This window comes from Sesamum indicum, linkage group LG5, assembly GCF_026168435.1.
Source record: "Sesamum indicum cultivar Baizhima isolate 11 linkage group LG5, ASM2616843v1, whole genome shotgun sequence".
Classification (NCBI taxonomy): domain Eukaryota; kingdom Viridiplantae; phylum Streptophyta; class Magnoliopsida; order Lamiales; family Pedaliaceae; genus Sesamum; species Sesamum indicum.
Window position 1 is genome coordinate 8,442,546 of NC_142661.1, and position 19,773 is coordinate 8,462,318.

General features: G+C 32.2%; 1 protein-coding gene across 1 annotated transcript; it reads left to right on the top strand.

Annotated features, from left to right (window-relative positions):
- LOC148788103 (putative disease resistance protein At1g59780) lies at positions 1 to 4,790 on the top strand. Its single transcript, XM_088880354.1, has 6 exons — positions 1 to 68; positions 138 to 737; positions 858 to 948; positions 999 to 1,163; positions 4,575 to 4,679; positions 4,752 to 4,790. Exons 1-6 carry the CDS (start codon positions 1 to 3, stop codon positions 4,788 to 4,790), a joined length of 1,068 nt encoding a protein of 355 aa, XP_088736480.1.
- Positions 4,791 to 19,773: the final 14,983 nt, after the last annotated feature.

Genomic DNA, 19,773 nt, shown 5'->3' on the forward strand with positions numbered 1-19,773 from the left:
ATGGCTGAAGGAATGATTTCTTCAGAAGACAAGGGAAGGGGAGAAAGTTTGAGAGATGTGGCAGAACGGTATTTATTTGAGCTAGCAAATAGGTGTATGGTTCAAGTGTAAATAGATGAGTTGCCGCTGTATAATAGGTTTAAGTCATGCCGGCTTCATGATATGATTAGAGATCTATGTTTGTCAAAAGGGAAAAGAAAAGGATTTCTGGAGGTTATGGATAGAGAGATGGGAGGAGGAGACTCTTCCATTTGCAAAACAAATAGATTGGCTATTCATGCGGTGGGAGTGGATAACGATCTTAGTCAAAGGATTGGGGAAAATAAGAACATAAGATCTTTTGTATTCAAAGGTTATCAATTTGAGAATTGGAAATTGCCCAAAGGAATCGCAAAATGGAAGCTGTTGAAGCTATTGAGTCTCGAAAATAGTATTGTGAAAGAATTGCCACCATCTATATGCAAGCTACCTTGTTTGCAGACATTGAATGTGAAAAATATAATGAGATTACCTAATTGCATATACAAAATGAAGCGCTTGAGGCATCTATTTATGAAAGATGATCATGAGAGGGTTGGAGGCGAAAAATTGAAATTTGAAGGGTTGAATGAATTGGAGATGGTTGATGATATCTGGGTTGGTGATGTGGTTGATGATATCAGTCATCTTCTTAAATTGCCCAAGATGGACATGGATGTCAATACGAATCGGGAAGATGGCTCAACTCTTTTCAGGAGGTTGGTGATGTATCACTCACTACATTACTTGAGAATCACACATTGTCGAGTGAGCAAATGACCAGCTTATGAAGTTCAACTATATCAAAATGTGATAGAATTGCAGCTTGTGGGTACAAGGATTGAGGAAGACTCAATGGAAATACTAGAGAAGCTTCCCATGTTAAGAGTTCTTAGCTTGTGGAGCAATCCATATGTGGGCAGAGAGATGGTTTGTCAGGCAACTGGATTTCCTCAACTCAGGGAACTTGTTTTGCATAGGTTGTTGAATTTAATGGGGTGGAGATGGAGAAAGGAGCAATGCTCAACCGCTCCAGTCTACTTATTGCAGAATGCAGTAAATTGAAGATGATTCCAGATGAATTGGAATTCATTAATACTATCCAAAAACTGAGAATTATATCGATGCCAGAGTTCGTGAAGAGGGTAGGAGTGGTGGATGGTGAAGGAGAAGATTATCACAAAATCAAACACATTCCAGATATTTTCATTTATACCAATTAATACCAATTATAGGTGTCACTTATTTATAGCTATAATTGATGAATGTATAATTAACTAGCATGTGTTCCATGTAATGTAATGTACGCATTAATTAAAATCACAATTCGTAACTTTTTTTTTTTTGTTCTGGTTATTTCATAACTTTTTTAATTTTGTGAAAGTCAATCGAAATATTAAATGTTGTACATTAGTAATGCAAATAAATTCTGTTCTTTAAGTTACAATACATCGATATAAACAAAAAGTTCATAATAATAACAATATATATATATATGTTTGACATAATTATAAATACACCCTCTTTATTTGAAAAATTACCATGCAACCTTTGATTCTAACATTGCTGTAATAATTAGTCCAATTCATCTATTTTTATGGTAAACTGACTAAAATATTCTTGTGAATTTTGAATTATAATTTTAGTTATTTTTAAAAAATTTCTAAAAAATATTTATGGACTAAGTTGATAATATTTCATCCACTATGTATGTTTTTTTTTCCATTATTTAATTTTTTTAGAAAAAAAGATAAAAATACATCAAGGGCAAAGTTAATAATTTTAAACCTCCATCCAAGGATTATATGATTTTATCAAATATTAAGGGGGAATTTATAATTTTTCAAACAATGAGGAGTTATTCGTAATTTTTCAAACAAAGTTGAGAATAAGAAATATAATTAAAAAAAAAACTGACCCACCAAAAAAAGTGAGACACCAAAATAGTGCTCTTAATTAGTAATAAAGATAGATTATTAAGGTTTAACTTTTAGACTTATCTTTAATTTTTGAAATAAAAAATTACTGACTTCAATTTTTTATATAACTTTTCGCAAAAGGTAAATTCATAAAATTTATCATAATTTTGGATTTTTTTTATTGCAATAAAAAAAGAGAAAATAGAGTACACTGTTTTTTTTTTAAGTTAAATATATTATTATGTTCACAAGAGTGCAAATTTTTTGTTATTCCTAAAAGATAATTTTAATATATCAACATAAAAAATATAGATACGTTTTTTTCCTTTGAAAACAGGAGGAATTTGACAATGTTATAAATTTAAGGGACTAAAGTGGTAAAATCAAATTTAAATGGACTATTTTACCCTCCAAAAAGTCAAAATTCAGCCACGTATTCAACAAAAAATAGCTTGAGGGACCAGACTGAGACAAAAATTGTAAATATTTTGAAATTTTTGTAATTTTTTATATTTTTTAAATTTTTTCTGTAAATTTTTTGTATTTCTAAAAATTTTCTGTAAATTTCTGAAAATACGTTTTCAAAATTTTCTAATTTTCTGTATATTTTTGGTATTTTAAAAAAAAAATCTGTATGAAAAAAATTCTAAAATAATTTTTCAAAAAATTTCGAAAATATTTTCGAAAAATATTTTTTCAAATTTCTAATTTTCTGTAAATTTATACAATTTATGTAATTTATGTGCAATTTATGTGTAATTTATGCCCTTACATAATACGTAAATAACCAAAAACCATTAGACCAATATATAATCTCAATAGTAAATCTATTTAAATAATAATGTAAATAATAAAAAATATTGGACCAAAATTTTCAATAAAACAATTTTAACATCATAATGTAAACAATCACAAAAATTAGACCAATAGTTAATCCCAATAATAACATTATTTAAATATTAAAAAAAAATTAGATCAATATTTTCAATAATAATACTTTTAAAAAGTAATGTAAATAATCACAAAAATTGCACCAATATTCCTAATAAAAACATTTTTACATAATAATGTCAATAATAAAAAAATTAGACCAATTTTTCCAGTAATAATATTTTTAAATAATAATTTCAATAATCTTGAAAAATAGCTAATATTCCCAGTAATAACATTATTTACATAACAATGTGAATTATCGCAAAATTAGAGAATATTCCCAACAATAACATTTTTACATCATAATGTCAGTAATCACAAAATTAGACCAATAATTCCAGTAATAATATTATATACAAAATAATGTCAACAATAACAATATTAAGATAATATTTCAAATTAAAATATAATTACATAATCATTAGAAATAGAAAACAAATTGAGGATAATATTTCCAATAATAAATAATTATTTAAAAATATATAGTTCTTTGGTAACAGCGTACATACAGATCACGTATGCCTTTAATCTTGTTTATCCTATTAATTGAATTTTGCTAGTAAAACTTGTTATGTTTATCCATCTTCATCTGTCAACAAAAGACAATGTTGATAGATTAAAATGGATAAATGTAACAAATACTACAATAAAAAATTCATGTGATAGGCTACAGGCTTAAAACAATACTTGGCCCGTTTTTATACGTGCAAAAGATAATTATATATTTTTAAATAATTAATGAGTACAATACTCATAACTTCATGATAATATTTCCGATATGTAAGCATTAGTATATTCTTTTTTATATACATATTAATGTGAATATTCGTAAAATTTAGACTAATGTTTCTCAATAATTTGTTTATATCATGTTTAGTGGTACGCCTCCTGTGCCATGTGGTCGAGGACATGGTCGTCTACAAGTTTCGTCTCATGTTGGGAAAGTAGTTCTTCGACCACCCCCACCACCTGACACAACCGCACCGTCCCCCGCCCCGCGGACTCCGAATGATGCTGGAGCATCTGGAGCTGCACCGACAGCTAATGACACGATACAATAGTCTGCCACCCCGACGGCTACTCATCACTACCATCAGTACCCCACCATTAGCACGCCCAGTACATCAGCATCGATGACGCGAGTTAAATTTATTTTTCAAATTTTTTTATTATTATTTTATCTTCAAAATATCTAATATAGCATGTCCTTTTTAGGTCTGATCGCCGCTTTCATGAGCGCATCAATGCAATCGTGACGGGGACACTTTCCCCACCTATCCCCATGTATGAGCAGATGCCGCCAGAGTACCAGCATTTCTGGTTTCAGACCATTAGGTAATCAATTTTAAATTAATTTAGTTTTATCTAATAATTTAATTATTTAATGAATTTTACTAATGTTTGATTTAATTTTATTATTGTAGATGACCTACTTGTGGGACTGTGACAATGGGTTCATGTACTGGGTCTTCCACATGTTGGCTGATAAGTAAATCCAAAAGGTACTTTCCATCGTCCTGTCCATCCTGGTCAGGCCACTCCTAGGTGAACCGGGCGGCGAACTCTACGACGTCCTCAATTATGTATTGGAGGGGGTCTTCCTCTATCGACATGCACAAGAGGAAGTTGGTAAGTAAATAATTGTATTTTAAATGCTTTACCATTATTTTATAAATAAGATGCTAAATGCTTTTTCTTCTACAGGAGGCAAAGCTCGATAGGCCCCCCAAGCAGATGAAATTATTGGAGAAGTGCTACAAGAAAAAAGTGGACGGCGGCTGGAGCTGGCCGAGGGCATTGGAGGTGGCGGTAAGTAGGTATTATTTTATAAAAAAAATTAATTCTTGCTTAAAAGTGTTAATAATTTTATTTGTTTTACAGGAGACATTCCAGAAGCTGCTAGAGGATTGTCAGCCTTAGAGGGTTGGATATTCGAGAATTTGCTTTATTTTTTGTTATATCCAACACTCTAGTCTTTGTTATTCTTTTAGCTTTTTTTATGTGTCAATTACATATGTGTATATATATATTGGGATTAATGGATCCAAAAGTGTCAATTCATTTTTGTTTCCAAAATATTTGAAAGCAATATGTTCTATGGTGGCAAAGAAATAAATAAATTAGTGCAAAAAATTCTTACACACATTTGTATATATGTATAACTTTAATATAATTGCAATTCAATTTCAAACTTAAATTACTACAACATTATTTCAGCAATGAAATCTAATCCTCAAAGTGTAATAATCACTAACATTATCAATCAAGTGACATTAGTCTATACCTTTATTTATATACCGAACCATTAATTACATTTTTCAGATTAAATCACACCTACAACATATATTTCTTTCATTTTTGAGTATCAATTTTAACTTCATCACTACTTTAAGTTTTCAATTTTACTCAAAAACTGGAGTTATATATAAAGAATTTTGTAAAGACAAATGGTTCATTACAATACAACAATACGTACAGATTGATGGACTCTTTAATTAATTTACAAAAATATTATCTCTTTTTTTTTTATTTTCTGCCTTTTCTGTACGAATCTAATGTAGAAATTTTTTTCCGTAATTAGGGTTCAACAAGAAATTGAACTTTCGCTATTTGATAAATATTTTAAAATAAATTGATGTGGAATCCATTCTTGAGGCTATAGAAATCATGCTCAATAAAGCTTGTCTTTTTCTTTTACCTTATTTTTTTATATATTTTCTTACCATATTTGAAAACACTAATTTTTATACCTTAAATAATTTTTATACCTCAAACCAAATAAGTTTTCTTTCCTTTCTTTTTTAATGAAGATGAGATACTTTTTTCAACAAACTTAAATCATTTATGCTTTGATGTTTAAATAAATAAATCATAAATTAAACCAAACAAAAAGTTAAAACTACAAAAAAAAAAGTAGCTAAGACCGCATAAAGATTATTATAACAATTTAACCAACTAGCTACAAATAATAAACTTAAATAATGATAAGCCCAAAAAATATTTAAAATACATTTTTAAAAAAATAACAATGAGTTTTAGTAAATTATTGTACTAAGATAGAAGTAGAAGAATAAAGGTAAAACTTTTTAGAGTTTCAAAAGTATAAAAAATATAGAATAGTTAAGCTATAAGAATAAAATAAAACTTACATGTCATCTATTATTAAAAAAAAAAAAAGAAGTAGCTACGATTAGATTGCCCCGCTAACTCGACCGAGGGTTAGGAGGTCCTAGGTCATTGGGCTGGGCCTATCCCAAGTATTGATACTTGGAATCAGCCCATGATTGGTCTGAATTTGACCAACCAACTTTCCTGGATTAGGTCAATCAAATTCTAGATTGAGTCCCTCTTGAGCCCAACTCTTTAGGCATCTTGATCTGCGACTAGCAACCATGAATTTAGTCCATGACCAATAATTTAACATTAGTTTGGTGGAAGTTTCTCAATTACAAGATATAATGTGAGATCCCTATGATAAATAAAACTAAAATAATAATAATTCTATATTTTTGGGACGCAAGCTAGGTTTATATATCCAAATCATTTGAATATTAGAAATCCGTTTGCTATTATGATTTACTGATTTGTAGTACTGAAGTAGTCTTTTTCTCATCTTATTACTTTTTATTCTAAAATTTAATTATTTTTTTGGTAATTATTTATTTGTTCTTTAATCTACATATAACACTTTGTTTGTAGAAAGCTTATGCCATCACTTTACTTATCTCTAGCACCTCATGCACTAAAAAACAGAAAACAAGATTAGATATTAGTGTGCAATCACGTGCATTTTTGTTATATGCACTTTTACATTTCTTTATCTAAAAAATATGATATTATAATTTATAAAAAATGTGATATTATAATTTACATATGTAAGGCAGATTGAAGTAGGAAAAAGGGAAATGTATCACATAATTGTACAAGATAATGAAGACAAGTTGGACGTAAGAGTGAAGAAAGTCCATCTCCAACAAGACGTGGACCTTCTACTGGAAATTATTGAGACAGTAAAAATCCAACCAAGATACAAGGTTTGGATATTACAAAAGAGAAAGTGCAATTTTTTAGTTATGCAAAACTAATGTAATATAACTAACATTCTTCAACCAAATTTTCATGCAATAGTACTATATTCATGATAGAGTCTCTCAAAACTTCCGCTCTTTAAAGGAGGTTGCAACTTTTATGCTCTATAGCTGTCGGAGGAATGATCTAGTGCTCGAACAGGTAAATTCTGAATGCATAAATCCATTTTATCTTTGACCAAAATTTATGTGGATATGTTTTATTTTCTATCTTTTTAACTATAGAAGATTATAAAAAATGAATGAACTATTATGTGATTTGTTCATGACACATATTAAAACTTCCACAACATTCAGGTTGGGGATGTAAGTGGAAGTAGTACAAGAAATATTACTGAGATAGAAAAGGAAATAGAAGGTATGTAGAATTTTCTACTTTAAATCATATTCATTTCTTACCAACATAATTGGTTTAGGTTTGGTTGAATTTTAACTCTTATCTTTGTTATATGTTGTTATCTTAATAGGCATTCCATCAAATCCGGACAATGAAAATCCAAATAAACATTTATAGTTAAAAAGATGGAGAGTTAGAGATCTTTGCTTGCGCTTTAAACAACCCAATAATTTATTTATAGACAATCAATTTTCTCTTTATTCTTTTCTTATTATTTTGTCAACATTTATAATTAAAAAGGAAATTTTAAATTTTGACATCTTTTTAATTTGATTAACTAATTTTTAATATCAATAAAATGATTAACTACTTATTATTTTTGTTAATCAATGAAAAGTTTAATTGACTTAAATTTATTTCATTAAACAAATTCAATGGATCGATTAAATACTTTTTCAATTACTTTAACTATAGATCAAATTATGTCTCAAACTAAGTGAGCTCGTCAACTAAATTTTTAATTCAATCTTCATTTTGAATTATCAAAAACCAAAACAAATTTATAATCATTGGAAGGTAGTAATATGATCAACTTTTTTTCTTTTGTTATGTTAAGGGACATTTTTTTTTACTATATTAAAAGTATGATTCAATATTCTAAAATTCATTATTAATTATTATATACTTGCGATTCATGAAAACCTAAATATAAGTGAATTATTTTTATTGAAAATAGTGTAATAAATTATCGATATATATAGACACATAATTTCAAATTAAATCATACATTAAATAAAAATTACTAAAAGCAAGAAACTACTATAAAAGTAGACCAAATACCCATATTTATAAAATTCAAACTAAAATAAGCATGTCTTGTATCGAAATATTAATACCTCTTGTATTGTTTCTAGATCTTGTTACTCATCTTGCCCAGTGCAATACTGCGTACATTTCGATTGTCCTCATGCCACTGACGAACGTCAAATATTCTCATTGCAGGAGCCCTTCCGGCAAATTCCGAGGTAGAGACTCATCCAGCATACTAGTCAGGTTCTTGAAATCGATGACTATCACTTAGTGTATTTCCCATCCAATTCCAATAGTTTGTTCCACTAAATTTATTAGAATCAAGTATGGTTTTCAATGGATTCTTAGGCATCTATTAATAAATAGAAAAATTAGTAGATTATCATAATATTATGTTCAAGTTAAGGACTTGGACTTCAGTCATTAACCCTCTCATTATTTCTATGAAAGCCCATCACTCTCAAATGGTGTTTCCGGAAACTTTTCCTAGTGGGCTTGGGGTCCACAAACGAAGTTCTCCATACCCCACGTTTATGATTCACATGGAAATAACAATGTAGGACGCATCAAATACCATTCTTGACCTATGAGATCCCCAAGATATTTAGCCTCACCTTTTTCAAGTGATTACAAGGACTCCAAGCGAGTGACCTTACTTAGTGTCATACTCGACCCATCAACCGAATCATAGTGTAGACTATCTACCCCCACGACTCATGACACTAGGAAATAGGTGTGTGTTCGTTCACGACAATAGTGCAGGTTCATTTCAGTCCAAATGTGCCAGGACTCTTAAGACCACGTATGGATGAAATCACCTTCCTCATTACATTATCGTGGATGGAAGAAATGGTATAACAATCTTTTGTTTATTTTCATTTTAGGGTCTAATATTTTAACTTGGTTAAACCAAGTGATAGTCATTTGTTATTTATATGACCCAGACATTGTCACATTTTAGTATTTTGTATGCATAATATTCTAAATATTAACAACATTAACTAAAATGCATCGCATGTGAAAAAAAACGTACACGCCTGTTGGATGATCACAAGCCCAATAACCTATGTGGTGCACTGAGCCCGTGGTGGATCTTTGGTAGTCTAGGGTAGGCCCTACGCTATTACAAGATATTAAAACCCATTAACATATTACAGACCTTGTAATCTTTCTTTATTTCTTCATCTACTTCGTAGGCACCATCCTTCAGGCCTCTTTTCCATGGATTTCTATGGGCCAACCTGTGGCCTATTTATGGGCCTTCATCATATGGGCTTGCTCTCTTCGATTATTATAAAAAATAAAAGTAAATGTCTCTCTAACCTATTGAAATGAAACCTCAAATAAAAGTTAGGGGGAGTACATAAATAAGGAGAAAGCAAGCCTTAAATAGTTAGGCTAAAAATGAAGAGATAAGAAAATAATATATGTAGGCCCCAAAATAATAGAAAAGAAACCATCCATAAGGTCCAAATGGCTTTGTGATCATCCATGTTACCAATTAACAAAACAACACATTTATTTCGAAAATAAACAAGCACAAAAACTATAATGCAAACCATACATTATAATAATGATATCCAATATCATAAATTAATCACATATCCAATTCAATGAATTTTACATTAAAAATAATGCAACTTAACTATGGATATAAGTGCAACCCATGCAAACAAATAGTTTTTGTTCGAAAATCCATTAAAATTAATTTTACAAATTTAAGGTTGGAGAATACCAAATTTTAAAAAAAATTAAATACCCAAAAATTAACTATTTTCGAAAAATATGCAAAAATTCTGAAAAAGCATAAACATTTAGTCCAGATGACCAACTGGCCCAACCTGCCGTAGCTAGGCTCACGCACGCAGACACACCTGCCAGATGCGCTCGTGTCACAGCCGGCATTAGCAGACAGGGCTCCGCACACGTGTTGTGTGTACGCCCGCACACATAGGCTCACTCCTACCAGCATTCACGCTCACAAGAACGCTGGCCAAACTGCGTGAGCAAGGCTCTCGCTGCCAACTGTACCTTGCCAGCCAGTAATCGGCCAGTAGACAACAACACATCTACTACTGTTTTTTTATTTTTGTGAAACTTTTTGTTTTTCTTTTTCTAGAATACTTGAAACAACAAAAATCAATTATATTTGAAAATTTTCAAATTTCAAAAAATTCTCATGCCCAAAATTAAATGCATAGTTAAAACATCTAAAATCTTAGTTCTAGAGATGTAATTAAGACCAAAATTCAAGCTTCCAAAGCCAATTAAAATATGTTATCATGCACATCCGTATTAAACATGTTAAATTCTAGGTCTATACACCGATTCGTGCTCTGATACCACTTGAAGAGCGAAAGCTCAAAAAATCAAAAAATAATAATTTAACATACAATTAAATCTCGAAAAAGGGGTGTACTCTTGATCTTTTTTAGGGCATTTGGTGTAAAAACAAAACAAAGGAGGCAAGAGTTCTGCTGAAAATAAATAAGAGGGACGAAAATACTAAATGAGATTTTTACACCTTTTTGTTTTTATCATTCGGCTAAAAGCTTTGATTCATTGTTCTGGATCCGTTCATAGTGATGTCTCGATCTAGAGACCATCTAAACACTAATGCACCAAGAATGTGGAGATTTTGTTCTAGAAAAACCTCCATGGAAGTGCAAAGAATCAACAACGTTATTGATTAACGTCTGATCTCTTGTTCCTCTTTCTCTCTTTGAGATCTTGCGAGGTTTTTTTGAGAGAAAATAGGAGAAAAATTTTCATGGGTATGCGTGTGCAGCAGCTGCTGGTTGGCTATAAGGATTTCAGAGGCTTTATATGTGACCTATGCACAAGATACAAAGGAATCTTGATCTAGCAAGACTCCAACTGCCATCTAACACATCTAAGCTACCTTGTGGTTGATTTTGGTGCACCATAGGACACCAATTCGGCCAAACCACACCCAAGGAGGTGTTTCCTCCTTAACTTAGCCATGGTCTAGCCAAGGCCTTGGCCTTGCATTTGAATGGACTGGCTCTAGATTAATTAAAATTAAATCAAGTCCACTTTAATGGACTTTAAATCAAACCTAGTTTAATTTATAAGCTAATATTAAAATATCCTTTAATCCAATTAAAGGATCCAACCCATTTATTATCTCTCTATCAATTTATAAATTAGACCAGGTCCAATAAAATTAGTCCAATTAATTTTAATGGCTAACTTGAAATTCTAATTAATCTAATTTATTAAACTTTATGTCATCCATCCAATGGATTGATGTACATAAATAAGCTTTGGCATTATTTGCTAGAAACGTAACCCTGGGAACACCTGTATACTTAAAAAAAAAGAAACAAATTTTGTCGAAGCGAGTGACCTTACTTAGTGTCAGACTCGACCTATCAACCGAATCATAGTGTAGACTATCTCCCCCCACGACTCATGATACTAGGAAATAAGTGTGTATTCACTTTGTTAACAATAATAGTGCAGCTTCACTTTAGTCCAAACGTGCCACAACTCGTGAAACCACGTATGGATGAAATCAACTTCCTCATTACATTATCGTGGATGAAAGGAATGAAATAACAATCCTATGTTTATTTTCATTTTCGGGTCTAATATTTTAACTTGGTCAAACGAAGTGATAGTCATTTGTAATTTATATGACCCAAACCTCGTCATGTTTTAGTATTTTGTATGCATAATATTCTAAATATTAACACCATTAATAATGCATGGCATCCAAAAAAAAAGGTACACGCCTGTTGGTAATTTTGTTGGCAAATATTCCATCCTCACCAGAATTTGGTAATTTTGTTATTCATTCACTAGGATGCATATTCCGATAGTTTCTTTAGTTTTTGGTCAATGGTTCTTTCGAGAAAACCATCGGAATTTATTTCCGAAGCCTAATTTTCAGATTAAAGCTTTTTCCGTTGGCAAAACCATTGAAGCCGTCTAAAATTCCACCGCTATAAAACCTTTTTTTTTTTTTATGCTAGTGATTGCTTTCAACATTTTTCTCAAAAAGTTATATAAACAATTAATTTAAATTGGATGGAGCAAACAAATGAATTATAAAGATTGAAAATTTATAAAGTTGAAAAATTAAATTTTGAAAAAGAGTTTTACAACAAATGAATGAATATTATTAGAAATAACTAAACAATTATATAATTGAATATCAATAAATATATGAACTCATAGTGTAAAGAGCTCAAAAGTAACTTCGTCAAAATAAAATAAAAGTTAATAATTCAGTCTTTTGAAATCAAAATTTCATTGCATGGATTTTTTAAATTACAAACCCAGTCCCTTTAACATACCACCCCTTCTAATTAGCATAGGGGACTAAAAATATTTTAGTCCAATTTTTTCTTTTGTGTTCCAATAAAAAAATTGTAGCAATTGAATCGTCCTTATTGTTTTAGCATTTTTTATGTATCTATTATACATATATATATATTGCGATTAATGGATTCAAAAGTGTATTGATTTTTCTTTTCAAAATATTTGAAAGCGATATATATTTCTTGCACACATTAGTTTATCTGTATAACTTCAATATAATTGCAATAAAATTTCAAACTTAAATTTCTGGAATCTAGTTCATGAATGAAATCTAATCTTCAAAGAGTAATAATCATTAAAGTTATGAATTAGGTAAGTGACTTTAATTTATACCTATCTTTTATATACCAAACCATTAATTATATACCACATATATTTGTTTTAAAATTTCCACCCTTTGAAACCGAATTCCAAAAGATCCTTAGATAAAAATATTGTCCAATTTCAACAAAACCCAGAATGGTTGAACTGCTAAGAAAGGTATACATGATTAATTTTTCATTTTTGAGTATCGATTTTAACTTCATCACTACTTTAAGTTTTTCAATCTTACTAAAAACTTGAGTTGTATATAAGAATTTCGTAAAATAAATGGTTGATTACAATACAACAATATGTACAAATTGATGAACTCTCTAATTAATTTTCATAGGTATTATCTCTCATGTTTTTTGCCATTTCTGGAGGAATCTGATATAGAATATAATTTATTGTATTGTATTCATAGATAGCATGAATATATATTTTCTTTCTAAAAATGATTCATGTCTAATTATTACAATAATATTAAGTAAAGACAAACCAAAAAAGAAGAAATTAGTAGAAAAATATTATGAGAAAAAGATAGAACGTCAATTCCAAGGCTTCTGCTATCCCGAATTGAGTTTTGTTATTTGAAACACTCACACATACACACACAACGTTTACTCACACTCTCTCATTCAACCACTCACACTTCACATTTGCTCACACCTTTTCTCCCTCAACACACTCACTGCAAAACATTGTGCAAGTCCATAAAGTACTACGCTCAAGAGCCCTAGGAACGTTACATCTGATTCCTTCGGTATCCAAGAAATGGCAGAAAACTCCATAAATGTAAGATGAATTCTACGCAGGCAACTCCATTATTCCTTTTCTCAAGCATTTGATTCTTTATTTTTCCTTCTTTAATTCCTTTTTCTGAATTGATTTGTTAATTCGTCATCATGTATAATGTGCCAACCCAAATTGATTTGTTAATTGATTTGGCCGGATAATTTCATCCAACCCAAATTCAAATTTATCTTGTGAAGATTCCGGTGTGCTATTGCTGGATCCCATTTCTTGTGCTCTGTGAGCAAGTTTAACGGAGCCTCAGGTACATATTTAATTATTTTAAATTAATTTTCTTTCCTGTCAAAGTTTTAAAAAATAAATATTTAAATTTTAATATATTAAGAAATTATTTTCCGTAATTAGGAATTCAACAAGAGATTCAACTTTATTTATTTGATAAATATTTTATAATAAATTCATGTGGAACTCCTTGTTGAGGCTGTACAAATCATACTCAGTAAAATTTGTCTTTTTCTATTTTACCTTATGTTTTGATATATTTTCTTACCATGACCGTGCCATATCTTATATAGCGTATGGGGTACAGCTCTGGATGGCGCCATGTTGAAGAACTTGGCCGCTGTTTCAAGAGCGTATCCCCAAAAGGACATGGGCAATTCAATAAAACTCTTCATGGATTTAACCATGTCCAACAGGGTTCGACTTCTCCTTTCGGCCACGCCGTTAAGCTGTGGCGTTCTAGGAGGAGTCCATTGAGAGAGAATTCCATTCTTTGTTAAATAATCCATGAAATCACCACTTAAATATTCTCTACCTCGGTCAGACTCAATGAAAGGCTTTGATCTTATGGCAAGTTTGATTATCTACTTCAAGTCTGAATTCCTTAAATATTCCAAATGCCTTAAACATGTACCTCATGAGCTAAAAATAACCATACTGTGAGTGGATATAGATAAAGGTTACAGAGTACGAGTATCTTCTTATAGCCGGAGTATTTAGTGGTGCATAGACGTCTGTGTGGATTATGTCCAACAGACCAATGGCAAGCGTGACAAACAAAAAGTTTCTTGGTCATTTTGCCTTTTAGTCAGGACTCACAAGTTGATAGTTTTCTCAAGTCATTTACCTCTAGACTCCTTGATTCTACCAACTTCCTCATGCTTTCTATGGAGATATGACCTAACTTACATGCCAAATCTGTGCATTTTCATGATTATCTAAGTTTTGTTTGTGTTGGGTAGTTATAATCCAATTTAACTTTTGGAAAATATAAAAACCATTCGTTAATGTATCAAGCAGATGAAGGTTATTATCAATCATCAAATAAAAATTATTTTTATTAATCTCAAATGCATAACAATCATTGTCCCAAACAGGAATGGAACTAATAATTTTTATCATGATTTGTAGATAACAACAGTTCTTTAATGCTATCCGAATATGATCACTAATACCTAAGTTGAGAGATCCCACCGATGTCACAGCAACGACCTTGTCATCAATGAGCCTTGGATCATCTCATCCTTACTTAGCCTTCTGCTTCTTTCCAACACCTGCAAATCATTGCAGATGTGAGCTCCACAACCAGTATGCAATACTCAAGAACCAGAATTAGTTTTCATATTTATTTCAATACAAACGTACTTGGGTTGGAGAGAAGTTGTGGGTACTCCCTCTTCTAATGCCCCTTTCCACGGCAATGAATGCAAACATCATTTGCCCTCGACCGGTGTGAACTATTGTTCTTCATTTTCCTTTTCTCTTTCCCTCTGGTGCAACAGGGGCGGTCGGAGCGCTAGCAGTGGCTGCGATGGCTTTTTTTTTTCCTTCTTCCTCTTCCGGCGCCCGGCTCTCTTACCTTTTGCCTTGGAGGTTGAAGCCTCTCCTATTAGTAACATAGGTGCAGACTTGTAGGTCATTGCCTCGTATTAGACCAGCATATTAATTAACTCATGAATAGACTTTTTAATTCAATTCATGTTGTAGTTTATGATAAATGGGTCATAGGATGGAGGAAGTGATTGGAGGATCACATCGATATACGTGTCATTGTCAAGCCCAGCTTTGAGGTCTTTGTGCTTCTGCACGAGGGATAGCATCTTGGTCGCATGACTTTGCATAGAAGATCCTTCAATCATCTTTGTCCTAAAAAATATTTTTCTAGCAGCACTCAAATATTACTATCAGGAATCATACAAACTTCGATCATGTGAAGCATTATCGAGGGAACGATTTCCAGCCTATCATATTGCTTTTGGATGTCATTGCTCATTGAAGCTAATATGTTACTGTGACCTCGTTGTTGTCCTTATGCAACTTCTCGAACGTCACATGCTCTTCGGGCGAAGACCCTTTCGGCAAGGTCATCGGGAGCGACTTGTCCAAGACATAGTCTGGTTCTCGAAACCTAGGACAATCGTTCGATTTTGCAGCCAACTGTTGTAGTTTGTGCGATTGAATTTATTAGTCTCCATTATCAGGGTTAGGGGTTCTTAGACATGTTCTACAATATAGAATTAAACAGATTTCAACATATAATAGTAATATTATTGATAAGTTCAAGTCATGGTCTTTTAGTCTTTAACTCTCTCATTACTGATAAGAAAGTCCACCACTCTTAAGTGGAGTTTTGGGAAATCCTCTCCTAGTGGGCTTGGGATCCACAAGAACAATATACCATGCCTTTACCTCTTCACACGATCCTGAGGATGTCAAGCAAATCATGTTACTCAATGTTAGGCTCGACCTATCAACCAAATCACACCTCAATCGTCGCCCCCCACGACTCGTGAGAAAGGAAAATGCTGAACATGTTCTTTGTTCACAATAATGTTGTACCTTTCCTCTATTCCAAACTATGCCAGGACACGTGAGACTACACATGGGCAACTGTATCTTCCTCACCAAATTTTTGGATGGAAGGCTTGGTGAGATCAAGACAATCTCGATCCAAGTCCATTTTGGGCCTAATATTTAACTTGGTCCAATCAAGTAAGAGTTAATGTTTGGGTGTCTGACCAAGACCTCATTACATAATTTTATAGCATGCAAAACATCAAATGCTTAAGCAATAAAGAAATCACCGCATGCAACATAATTAAGCATACCCGCCTGGGATGATCACAAGCGCTACCTATGCGACTTACTGAGCCCGCAATGAGTCTATGGTCAGTCTAAGGTGGCCCTATCCTATTACAAAGTAATATTACCCATTAACATTAGATGGACCTTGTAATTTCTTCGTGGGCCTCCTTATCCTTGGACCTTCTTCTCCATGGGCTAGCTTTAAAATAAAAAGCCCTACAAAAAAAATTCCTATATTACTCTTATTACAATTGAAAAGAAACCCCAATCAGGAGTTGGGGTTAGTGCATAAGGAAGGAGATAGCAGTCCTCATTATTCCAAGATTAAAAACGAGAGGGAGAGAGAAGAAACATTACAAGGGCATACGAGCCCAACCATAAACTTAAATTTACAAGAGGTCGTGGGCTCCGTGATCATCCATCCATACATCATATAATAAATACATCCCATGTAATATTATACTCCAAGATATCCAATATCACAAAAATTAATTTTACGAAGGAAACAGAAGCTTGAAATTTGTAATCAAAACGATGATCGAAAAATATGTGCATTCGCCAATTAATTATTAAATTTTAATTTTAGAAAAAAAATCAATTTTGTCCCAAATAATTAAAACAGTCGTTGTTTGTCAGCCCTGCAGCACGCACTGTCGTCGTTGCCTGCGCGTGTCGTCTGGCCCTCTTCTAGCATGCGCGCACGTGGTTGCATTGCAGGGTGCGTGCTTGCTCTCTGCTTGCGCAAGTATGGTCGAATAAACACTATGCCGCTGCTGGGGCGATTTTTTTTCCTATATTTTGTGTTGAATGTAAAACAGCAAAAAAAAGCATAAATACAGAAAATTTCAACTTTTCACATGCTTGAATCATCCAAATAATTACAAAAATCAAACAAGCTATTTTCATCATATAAATTATTAATGAAAAGACTTACAACATGCTTCAAAAACCGTGAAAGTTAACAACATGCAAACATCACATAACCATCAGCCCCTACATCGAACCGTGCTCTGATCGAAAGAATCAGCATGGCCCGGGAATGCGGCGGAAGGGTGAAATAAAAAAATTAAACGGTTCAAAAGGGTCTTCCCTTTATAATTCTCTGTCGTTCAGTGTTTGTCAAAAGCATAATAATCAACACATAAACATGCTAGAAAAGTGGCTAGAGAATGAAACAAAAAGCATAAAAATAAAACATGAAACTTTACCTTTTTATTTCTATAGTTGAGCAGCAATGTGCGTTGTTCCCTTTACGTTCTCCTGTTCCGTTCACTGGAGAATTTAAACAGGATTTCCTCTAAATTGTCCACACCACCAAATGTAATAGATATAATTCAAACTAGGATTCCTATACACACTCATGCATATAACCTTCAAACATGAAGAAATAACGACTCCATTAAGTTCATCATGGTAAAGAGTTTCAACTCCTTAACTTGCTCCAACCTCCCTCGAATGGGGTTGGACTTCAAGTATGCACCAAACAAAATTTAATCAAATTAAATCAAGCCCAACCAAAGTCCATTGGATAATAATTAATTAAGTTAATTTTAGCCCAACAAAGTCCAAAGATTCATTTAATCCAATTAAATAAATCTAAACTGAAATACTAAATAATTGATCGAATCAATTAATTAAGCCAAACCTAATAAATTAATCTAATTAATTTAAAGGTGCTAATTCCAAAACTAGTTAATCCTATTAATTAGTTTTTTAGCAATCCATCAAATGGATTATTAAATAAATGATCGAATGGTTTATATATTCTCCTTGAATTAATTTAATCCAATTAAATTAATTCATTTCTTCTCGAATTAATTCTAAATTAATTTTACCAATTCCATAGTAATTTGTGTCTGACTCTTTAGATTCACCCTCAACTAGACTTGAGAATTATGTCAAACATAATTAGTTAATTAAATTTATTTTGATTAATTATTTTTGATTAACCATTAATCAGAAACGCCAGTCACCATGGGTGGCCGTTTAACAACAATCCATGGCACTAGAGACTAAGTGAATGTTGGCGTGAACATTTAGGCTCTTGAGTTCCATACAGGTATGGTCCTTCCATCGACCATCTCTCGACCTTAGTATAGGGCATGGAATTGGGCGTCGGTTCCCATCCTGGACCAGGCAACTATGCAGAATATTTGAGATGTCTATACTCTATTGATCGACAAAAGAAACTATTTCCTATTCAACCAATCATTATGGCCATAGACTTGGAGAGTCTAAACCATCTTAGAGCGTGTAGAAGATATATCCTTCATATGCTGATAAAGGAGAGATTCTATCTTCAAATCCACCATCCTCAATATATAATGCGACTACACTAGAAAAGGCTTATAATGACCACATCGAAGACACAGTCATCTCTCGTCAGATTCAAGATATAGCCATCATATATATGCAGCTGCCATGATTCCTCAAGTCCAATGATTAGTGCAAGTCTTTATAGGACTTTCGATGCCCAGTCTCGAGGACCTCGACGAACGCTTCAAACCAACCCTCAGAAGTTGGTTTACTAACTGCTATCCAATGCGCAGTCCAACTACATGAGTTATTCAATTAATCTGTGGGCATTGTTCTTACGTTAAAACACCGATTAACATAAATAGTGAGCACAAAAAACACATGGTTCCATAGATGTATGCTTACTACATTCATAAAGATTGCTAAATGGTTCTCAAAACCGTCAATCTAATTGGCTTTTTGGTCACTATTTCAAATATTGATACTACTTGAAGGATCCTGTGGTACGGTCCAGGAACAAGCTAGCGAACCGGTGAATAAAAAGCATAGTAACAAAATTAAAACACATAAACTAACAAATTCAATGGGTGTAAGCTTGGAATTCCTTGACGTTTGATGTATAATAAAATAAAACATAAATGAGGATAATGTGCGATCACAAAAACCAAAATAGTGATAGGGTGAAAAATGATACCTTTGTTTTTTCTAACATGTAGTTGAAATATTCTTCACTTGAGGCTCCAATACTGGAATCCTATAATTCGTCCATATTGCATCAAAATCGGAATCTCAATATTCTCTTTGCTAGAAGAGAACAAGAGAAAAAATCACTCGAAGTGCAAGAGAGGGAGGGGCGGCCGAGAGGTAGGTGAGGAAGGAAGGGACTTTTTTGTTTTGTGTAATAATGTGAAACTAAAATATT

Excerpts from the sequence above, each read along its gene's own strand:
- LOC148788103 (XM_088880354.1), top strand. The coding sequence starts at position 1 with ATGGCTGAAGGAATGATTTCTTCAGAAGACAAGGGAAGGGGAGAAAGT. Across the intron at positions 738-857 it reads GGCTCAACTCTTTTCAGGAG|GATTGAGGAAGACTCAATGG; the intron begins GTTGGTGATGTA and ends TGTGGGTACAAG. Across the intron at positions 4,680-4,751 it reads CGAGGGCATTGGAGGTGGCG|GAGACATTCCAGAAGCTGCT; the intron begins GTAAGTAGGTAT and ends TTTGTTTTACAG.